Source organism: Hibiscus syriacus, unplaced genomic scaffold (assembly GCF_006381635.1).
Source record: "Hibiscus syriacus cultivar Baekdansim isolate YM2019G1 unplaced genomic scaffold, ASM638163v2 tig00112416_pilon, whole genome shotgun sequence".
In the NCBI taxonomy this organism is placed as follows: Eukaryota; Viridiplantae; Streptophyta; class Magnoliopsida; order Malvales; family Malvaceae; genus Hibiscus; species Hibiscus syriacus.
The window spans coordinates 455,001-465,658 of NW_024063328.1; the positions used below are offsets into that span (position 1 = coordinate 455,001).

Sequence of the window (10,658 nt, forward strand, 5' to 3'; positions counted from 1 at the left end):
ATGTCAATTTTGATAGCACACTTGGAAGACAAAGTCATCATACTACATCCCCTAACAACTTTCTGTGCAAGAAGAGTATTATCCACAATACTCATCCCATTAACAAAAACAACCTGATTAGAAGCAATTAACCCAAGAACAGTGAAATATTCCCCTACAATATCCCAAGCAGCCTTGAAAACCCCAGAAGAATAACCATCGTGCCTAGGAGCCTTATTATTCCCTTGCCTACAAATAGTAGCCCTGATTTCCTCATTAGAAACTTTTTGGTTTAGCCATGCCCTGCCTCAAAAGAAAGAGAGAACTGGAACAACTCCCTTAAGTCCCCCACACTGTAACCCCTAATATTTTGATCAACCGAGCCAATTTGACTGGTAAAAAACTTTACCATTTCAGCTGAAATACTATCAAAAGTCTCCAATCTTTGACATTTCTCATTCTGTAGAATCCTAATAGTATTTTTTCCTCTTCACAACATCATTAGAATGAAAAAAATATAGTGCACTAGTCACCCTCACAAAACCAATCAACTTTAGCATTCTGTTTATGAAAAAACTCTTCAGCCTTTTCAAACTCCAAACGCTCCACCTGAAAGACACTTTTCAATCTCCAAACCTTTCAAATCAACAGAAGACAAAGTAGTCACCTGATATTTTTCAAGTTGTTCTCTCTTATCAATCTCTTTACCAAAAATACCCTCAAAATATCTCTTATTCAATTTATACAACCTATGGTTGAGCCTTTTTAATTTACATAACAAAACAAACATGGGATCCCCTAAGTAGGCTCTCTCCAGAAGTCCTCAAAAAATTCTTTAAACTTAGGGTACAAGGCCCAAAAATGAAAAATATTTGAAAGGCTTAGGCATAGAGGCCAAATTTTCCTTTTCAACCCAAATAGCAGCCAAGTAGCAATCGAAAACACATGGGGCTAAAAATTACACTTGAGAATTAGGAAATACAGAATACCAAGCAATATTAACCAGAATCTGTCAAGTTTCCTTGCAAGAAAATTGGCAATTTGCTTGTTTGACCAAGTGAATAAAGGACCAAGGTAGAGATGATCAACAAGACCCACCTCATCCATACAACAAGACACATCATTCATATCAAGAGTAAGAAAAGAACTATGCCCCTCCCAATTAGAACTCTCAGCAACTCTAGTAGTGACATTAAAGTCACCCCTCACCAGCCAAGGTTTACTACCAACTAGAGTCTCAAACCCATTTAATTGATACAAAAAAAACTTCATAGAAACATCATCATTAAAACCATACATTTCAGAAATAATCAAATCCTTACCTCTCAATCTACCCTGAATAATAATATATTGATTAGTAGAACTAAGAACAGAAAAATCCAAACCAGACCTCTAAAGGACCCAAATTCTACCATTGCCCACATCATTATAGTTCCGGCAACAATTCCAATCAGTAGAGAAATTAGAAAATATAACAAACCTTAAGATCTCTAACCCTAGTCTCTAACAAACATAACACCTCAACTTTAAGAAACTCAGACTCTACATCATTTTTCGTTGTTTAAGGGGAAGATCAAATCCCCTAACATTCCAAAAAGCTACAGACATGGAGAAAAAGAAGAAATCATACCTCTAGTCGAGCCACCAACATCCATACAAGTTTTTTTAGCCTTCACAACCTAATATTTCTTCTTAGCTTTCATTTCATGAAGGATTTTAGCAACACCATGTGAAGCTAGCCTTGGCTTCCTCACTATCCCATCACAATCTTCTAAAGCATTTGTAAGGACTTCAAATTTGTTTGAGCATCACACCTTTAACAACACCCTATGAAACAAACCCAGACTTCCCAACAACTTTTCCATTACCTATCTTCCTAAGTGATTGAGCATCAACACAATTCCTAAGAACATCCACAGTAAAGCCACAAAGCCCAACTGAAACCCCTTCAACAGAATAATTCCCAAGAGAAACATCACCCTTTCTTGAAGAACTATTAGTAACACCAACTAAAACCATAAGATGAACCACTTTCTCTAAACCAACACCAACATTAGACAAGGGGCTCTCCACTTGCCCCTGTGACAAGACACCCTGACCATGAGTCACTTTTAAAGAACTATCTCCCCTCAAGCTAGCACAATAGAAGGCACTGAGAAATTACCTTCTCCAAACCTTCATCCTTATTAACACAAGCTTTACCTGAATGACCAAAAAACTTACAATTAGAACAACAAGGTGGGAACCAAGGGATAAATATATGACCTTAATCACAGAACCATCCCTCATCTTCACAGAAATCAAATGAGGAACCTGAACTCCAATCCCAACTTCCACACAAACTTTAGCAAACTCCAAACTCTCCTTGGAAGCAGTAATGGTGTCCATGTATAGAGGATTACCTAGAGCACTAGCAATATAACTAATACATTTCTTAGAATATAGCTCTAGAGGGGCCTAAAACAATTGCACCCAAACATGTATTTTAGCCAAATCAAAATCCAGCCTAGCCAAATTAGATTCCCATTTCCTTAAAACCAAAGTTTATGCTAGATTTGCCATAACTTATTCTCAAGGACCCAATCACGAGAAACAACATTACCAAATGAAAACACATAAAGGTTAGAACTAACAAGGGTTACCTTTATCGTCATCGATTTCTCCACATCAAATCCATAATCTTTTGCATCGCACCAAAATTCGAAGTAGAACCAATGAATTGCCCAACTAATGAGTACCTCCACTCAGAAGCTCCTTCCTCAAACAATCATTGAGGAGGATAAACAATACAAGAACCATCACTTGATTCTGGAGGGAAAAATCCAACGACTGCTCCTCCACACCAGAAAATAGCTTCTTCCAGTCCATCAAGGCCACAAAACTAAACTTATCTAAACAATTGAAAGAATCATGAAGAATAATCAAGAATCAACAACCAAATCACTATAAATCAGCAAAGAATAACCCAGGGTTTCTCAAGAACAATAGGTCAATTATCGAAAAAAGAGAGAAAAATGGCAATCGAAAAAAACCAAGCCCCGAAAGGTTTTGTTTTACATGTTTACTAAAACTGGAAAAAGTATTCATCATTTTGTTAACAAATTATATTGGTCTAATTATATATTTTTTTAGATTCACTTTAAATATGTATAATTATTATAGTTTTAAATTAACAATTATGCACAAACTATGTTATAGATTTTTAGGAATAATATCAAAATCATTCCATGATGTTTATTAAAATGATCATTTTAGCTCTTGTTCTATTTTTTTGAGTATTTTGGCTCCCAACATTTCATTTTAAAGTAAAAAAAACCTCTAAAGTTTAATTGAATAGTCAATTTGACCCCTTTTTTTCTAGAGCATTTAGGCTCTCAATATTTGTTTTAGGATAAAAACGACCCTTATTTTATAATGTTAATCGTTTATTAACTAACGTTTTCCATCCACATAGGAGTTTTTTTGCCCCAAAATTAAAATGCTGGGGGCTAATTTTAGTATTATACCAATTTTTTAGCATATTTATATTGGCCCGTCCAATAAAATTTTTCTGTATTCATCACTACAACACCTGATAATAGATTCGACTTAGACAAATCATGTGTGTCTATTAATAGTCATGTCAAGCGCAACTGATTCATTAAATAGTATGGTCCAAAGTTTTAATAGTAGGCATGTAATTTTTTTTCATTCACCTTAATACACTAAATTTAATTTAACAGTTTTCTTAAAGTAATGAGTATGCAATTCCTTCCTTTTAAAGATACATACATCTGTTCTGTTGGATAGTATGAAAACCCAGATGCATGGTTATCAAAAGGCATTTTTTTTATCCCGGAAGCTTTAGTCCTCGGAAATGTTTGTGAAAAAATCCAAAGAAGTTTTGATAATACGATACTCGAAACCATGATCTCTAACAATAACAAATATTCTTTTAACCATTGAGGTAGCTTGGTTCATATTTATTAATTAATCACTTAGTGTTAATTTTGAACCTAACATGGTGAAATGTAAAGTTTAATGAAAGTGAGAGGACTAGAATAGTAATGACGGATAGTTGCACGTGATTGAAAGTTGGAGAAGTCTAGTCTTCCCGAATAACCCAATTCAAGAGCAGTGACCAAGTGGAGCATACAAGTAGGCCAAGACATGACCACCTCTTCAATCCGCTATCCAACATTAATGTTGGTGTTGGACATGTGAACGAAAAGTAGGATGTTTCCCAACATAAACGTACCTACCAAGCACAACCCCCATGTCTATGTCGGGGGCCAAACTCCTTGGAGACCTTTTTGTCCTTCTTCTCCAACCAACTTTCAATGGTAGGCTGTTATTTCCAGCTAGTTCCCCTTTGGCAGTGTTAACTAAATGCCATTGACAGCCTCATGTAATCTCACTCTAAAAGGAATAATGTTGAAGTCTGGATGAGTATAATATAAAGTAGTATTATGTTTAATTGTTTATAATATTTCTTAATCACTGATAATGGCCCATATACATTACAGATGCAACTACTCGAACCCAATATCTCGAGAAATAATAACACTTCATCTAATCATTGAGACTACTCAATAGATTTGTATTATGATTTGTTAGTTGAATAGTTCATTCCATTATTTAGGTGATACATTAACGTAACATATGGTTATAATCTTTTATAGCTATAAGTAAAGAAAAATTAAATAATTCGAGAGTAAAATGTATGAAAAATTAAAGATGAAGTCTATCTATAGATAATTTTCCTAAAAATTATAGTAAAAATTGAAGAAAGTGAGAACAAAAAGAAAAAAAAGAGAGGAGAAAAACTAAAATTATATAAAGAAAAATAAGAGAGTAACTAACAAGTGGGGAGTAACAAATACACCTTTTAATTGCAACTAGATCAATTGTTTCTTTCTAGTGAGAGTTAAACAAACTAATCACATAAACCACTCGTTTATCAATAGCTGTTGGGTTTCCATCATGAAATCAAATGCTAATATACGTATGGTACAATTGGCACTTGGAAACTTCAATCAACCGTAAAAATGGGATTCATGTGCTTTAAAATATTCTTGTTGCAGAAGATGTTAAAGCAACAACAGCCAAATTATCAGTACTTGAAGTCAAAAAAAACCTTAAGAAGTACAATAATTTTGGAAAGTGTCAAACCTATAAGACTCATCACTGTCATGGCATCGCTAAGCTGTCATGGCAGCAACTTACAAAAGCAAGCTCATGAACAATAATAATAACGAATTTCTAATTTTTTATTTTATTTTATTTGAAGTTTCCAATTCACAAAAGAAACCGAGAAAGCCCTACTTTGTCCCCAGTAGCTTTTAGATCCTTCTGGATTTGCTCTCTATACTCTTTGAAGCTAAATTTCCTGTACAAACTTGGCTTGCTGCAGCTTTCTATCACTGTTTCGTATGTGGGGCAGTAGAAGTATGCTGCTGAGTACCTTTCACACTCTTGGTTGGCAATCACTCGGTGTGTTATGCTCTTGTATGTCCCATTGCTCAATGCCTGTTAAAACATTTAAATTTGAACACCCTTTCCATTGATAAATCATATTAAAAAAAGAGTATATATATGTGTGTGTTTACCTGATAAAAGTCACCGATGTTGACAACTAGGGTTTCAGGATTTGGTTTAACACTAACCCATCTTCCATCTCTATTCAACTGCAACCCCCCTACTTGGTCTTGCGACACAATGGTTAGGAAATCAGTATCCGTGTGAGGGATGATTCCGAACATCATGGAAGAATATGGACACGGAGGGTATCGGTTCAATCGAAGAGAGCTCGAGGTCGGCGAGCAGTTCTCTCGGAAATAACTCGCTTTGATACCCAAGCTTTCTGCTAGATGTTCAGCCAATGTTTGTGCCAAAACATTAGCTTTTTCTGCATACTCTTCAATGGTTGACCTGGCCAAGAAAAAGGGTCTTGAATAATCATATAATTAATCTAATAGGACAAAATCAAGTATATGAGGATGGTGGCCAAGACATGGCTGCCGGCTGTACGGGGGCCATGAGCGGGTGGCATTTGATCTCTAGTGTGATCGATATACCAGTCACAGGTAAGGCCATAGACATGTTTGGCGGGTAGGTGGCAGCGTAAGGCCAAACATACCAGCAAACTAGGTACAAGATATATGTAGGACTAAGATAAGGTTCTGAGAGTGTAATGTACAACATTGGCCATATGGGGTTTGGAGATGATACTTTAGGCATCTTTCTGTCTCTTCACATCTAAATCATATGGTTCTGTTCAAGTACTTAAACCTACTATACTGAGATTTTGTGATACTTAACCAACTGTCCTATGAGATTTTGTGAATAAACAAAGTGCAAACAAAAACTAACTATAGGTTAATAGGTATTTCTTCCAAATTGAAATTAAGTACTCTACTAATCCATGATAATAGCAGTTTAGGGTTTCCAGATGTTTTCTGAAATTGGAAACAAATGTACTCATTTTAAATGTTCAGGGTTAGAATATTAATTTTCTGCAAAAAGAAAAGACTAAACTGATACAAGAGTGTAATTATAAAACTGTAATTATAAAACAGTAATAGTTCCTCAAATGATATCTCAGCAAAAAAAGGCAAAATTAGTGAATTTCCATTGTTTGTTCTTACATGAATTAGTGTACAAAAAACTGTACAATTGAAGGGGAAAAAATAGGGAAATTTAAAGTTGAATGACTAGGCGTGGACGTGTGTGACAACCAGATTTTGAACTGTGTTACTTTTTTGTTTTGGTTGAATGGCCTAAAAGTTGTTCCTTGTTATGTTTCATGTAAAGACAATGAAATCCAACTATGGTGGATAAGAAAAGTATAAGATAAATTAATAGCAATATATATAATAAGAGTACCTGAGCTTATTGTATTCATCCATTTTTGAAATATCATTGAGAGATATATGCAAAACTTCTGAACAAGAAAGGTTCCTCAAGCTAGTGGCAAGAGGGTTCCCCCAACGATAGCCTTGAACTGATAAATTCAAAAACTTGTCCTCAGATTTCTTCTCAAAAGGCAGCTGAAACACCTTTATTTGTTCCTGCTTCAACCTGGTTAGGAGCTCCTCGGGAATCCCATGATTCACAATTTGAAAGAAACCCCATTCCGTAGCGGCTCGAGCCATCTTTTCGATGCATTCTTGCCTCTCGAGTGGTCCGAGATTCAAATGACCGAGATCGATCAGGGGGAGTTCGAGTTCTTCGATGGCATCAACAATGATGGATTTCTCCTTTTCATCAGCAGACCTCTGGAAGATTGCCTTGTATTTCTCGAAAAATGGAGGTTCATTGGCCATTGCCCTCACTGTATCTTCTCAATCCTGCTCAGAAAAATGAACAAGGAGTAAGTATAATCCATACTCAATCAAAAGAACTACTATTTACATGAATTGTAGAAGTGTTTATGAAAAGATTTTAAAATTGTAGAAAATGGTCCAATGATCACAGGGATATGCACAGATACATACACTGAAATTACAATCTTAGACCAAAAAACAATTGAAGAAATTGGATCTTTCAATGCTTATTTATGTTGCTCTACATTTGCCAATGCTACTTATGAAATCATACCTACATATATATAGTACATATCAATATATGTCGTCCTTGCTACCTCTCATATGTTTTGGTTATGTCTGCAGTTACATAGTTGTTTTCATTATTTCATGAAAAAACAGTGAAAGAAAATTACTGAAGTTTTATCCCCTTTTAACTAATTTCAGAGCTGCAATTACTTATCCTTGTGTGGATTCAAAGTCATCCAGAACTGTCATTTAACCATTTACTGCCATAAATACACAGATTCCATGCATATTCTGTAAGATATTTTAGTACTGATTCATGTATTGGGGTTATGAATTAGCTTTCAATTACCTGATAGACACCAGCTTTGAATTTGTGTGTATTCACCTAATCTCCCTTGGTAGATACTTGACAAGCTCATAAGCAACTACAAGGAGAAGAAAGAACCCACAAACCATTTCTGCAATTCATATAATCAGAGTTTGAGGAAATTAATGATTAAAGGTAAAAGCAGCATACAATGGGATACATTCTAAGCATCTTAGAACAATATTCCTTTGACATTGGATGACCAGTCTTGGTGCTGTGTGTGTGTGTGTGTGTATGTATCTAGGTATGTATATAAAATGGGAGAGCTCTTCTAAGAAAGTGACAAGTTAATTTACGAAGTGTGTGGTCACGTTGTGTAGTTTTGATCTTCTTCTTTTTTTTTGGACATAGGAAAAAGGATTGTTTCCATAGAATCACACCTACTTAACCAAACATGTAGGAATCAAAGCGCAGGGAATGAAAGCACTAAACAAGAGGGATTTTTTTCATAGAAAATAATAAATTTTTCTAGGGTTTTTTTGGGAACTTTGAAAGAAAGACTGATAAAGCAATAAACCCATTTTATATATAAAACCAGAGAAAGATATTTATACATATATATACACACATATACATAATAGAAGATATGTGATATTGGATAAGAGAACTAATGGCTAAAGCACAGAACACGCGTCTAAAGAAGTCATCAGAGAAGAAAAAGAAAGAGACTATTAGTTACATGGCCACTGAAAAGTCCATTGACATTATAGGTCTGTCCCTCCCCATTTCAACAGCTAAAATGCTCATTAAAACTCTCATCTTTTCAATTGTTGTTGATAATGCCTTATCCGCAGACATTTTCCAATCAAAATGTTCAGTCATCATATCTGCAATTATGCATGCTTGTCTTTCATCAGAGGTTTTGCCCTCGCAAGAGGGTTCTACCTCCAAGGATATTTAATTTGTGCAACGTGCTTCCTGCACCATGCAAACAAGTTGTGATCCAGTTTTTGACACGAGACAGGTTCTCTTTCAATTATTCTCTGAAACATAATTAGTCCGCCATTTAATGTGGTTTTAGGGATAGATCAATCTACAGTTATGTCACTTCCATCAAATTATCCCAAAAAATTTGGGGGAAGGGGGAGGGATTGAAAGCAAGAATTAGATTATTGTAGCTATTTGATTCATGATGAAGCAAGAATTTCAAGTGGGGTTAGTGATTTGTTAGCGACATGATATGTTATATAATTTGATTGGTCTTAGAAGCTATCTCTAATTCAAATGTTAGGTATTGATAGTGAAGGTGGAATCCAATCTCTCTCTCTCAACTAATAAAAAAAATATCATTAATCATATTTAGCTGAATTAATCATAATATTGCGGGGACGATCTTTCTAAACTAATTTTTTTCTTTACGATATTAAGATTTAAACTTCTTTTATCTTAAAGTATTTAACGTTTCATCTCATTAAATTAATTGATATTAAAAAGGAAAGGGAATATAAAAATAAAATATTTTTTATTTGATGGGTAGTTTGGGTATTTTTTCAGGTTCTTTTATTTGATGATATTTTTATAAATTGTATTTATGATATCGGTATTGTATTTGATGATATTTTTGTTGTGTTCGTTATATATATATTATAGTATATTTTTATATTTACTAATAATTTAATTTTAAATATTTTATTTAAATTTTAAATAATTATTCTTAAATAATTAAAATATTATTTTTTTAAAATAATAAAATTCCCAAAAAAAAATTCTAATATCACTAATTATTAGCCAAAACAATCAACTATATAATTAAAGAAACCCAATTACTTTAATGAAGCCGAAACATTGTTTGAATGGGCTAAGTAGTTAGGCCCCCAACTCGTGAAAATATTTATATCTAAATATTGTTTAAAATAAGGATTAATATATAATATTATAGAATATATTATTTCAAATTTTAAATTTTAAACTCTAAAACTACAATTTTAAAGGATAAATCTTAAATTCTAAATCCTACTCCTTGATTCCATATTGTTGAGTTTCTTTTAACTTACCAGTAATGTATGGAATTATTTTCTTCAAATAATATTATTATGTTATTAAAAGAATAAGTTAATGTCTCAATATTTAAAATCAATTTTTTTAAGACGTCGTAGAAAGAAATTATAATCTAAAAATAAATATTATAGATAGATAGATATATAGATAAATAGATAAAAAAAATCCATATTTATATATATATATACAATATCCAAAGTAATGAATGTAGCTAATTTCTTCCCTCCATTTTTTTGGGGGGGAAAAAGAAATTGGGCATTGCCATTTCCATATAAACATAATTTATTCAAAGGACGAGTCTGTCACGTTCGACGAGTACCGATGAGTATTATTGATTTAATTTATAAAAATTTAAAATTCTAAATGACTCAACGTATAATTATAAATTAATTAAAAATTTAAAGATAACTTATTTAGAGTAAAATATTAATTACATTATTTTCATAATCTTTTTTAACAATAATTGAATCAAATATCAACCCTTAAATTTAAAAACCCTAAATATTTTTCGTGTGTAATTAATTTACCTTTAGATTTTTAAATAATTTATAATTATATGTTGAGTCTTTTAAAATTTTAAAATCTTATAAATTAAATAAATGATGTTCAACGATACTTGTCGTTAGTAACGCTCAACTGTACTCATCGAGCGTCGTAAAAGTTTCGTTTATGCAAATAAGAACAAATCGACATTGATAAGAACATAAATTTCCAAAGCCCGTCATGTCCGAAAGGAAACGCCCCCAGGGTTTTGTAGTAATACTTTTCTTTCCGATGGGGTT

At 33.2% G+C, this 10,658-nt stretch overlaps 1 protein-coding gene across 1 annotated transcript; it reads right to left on the reverse strand.

Moving 5' to 3' along the window:
• Positions 1 to 5,131: 5,131 nt before the first annotated feature.
• Positions 5,132 to 7,328, reverse strand: LOC120179445 (gibberellin 2-beta-dioxygenase 8-like). The gene is made up of 3 exons (XM_039185042.1): positions 6,844 to 7,328; positions 5,568 to 5,889; positions 5,132 to 5,487 (listed from the first exon to the last, which is right to left on the reverse strand). Exons 1-3 carry the CDS (start codon positions 7,281 to 7,283, stop codon positions 5,257 to 5,259), a joined length of 993 nt encoding a protein of 330 aa, XP_039040973.1. The 5' UTR covers positions 7,284 to 7,328; the 3' UTR covers positions 5,132 to 5,256.
• Between the last annotated feature and the right edge of the window lie 3,330 nt (positions 7,329 to 10,658).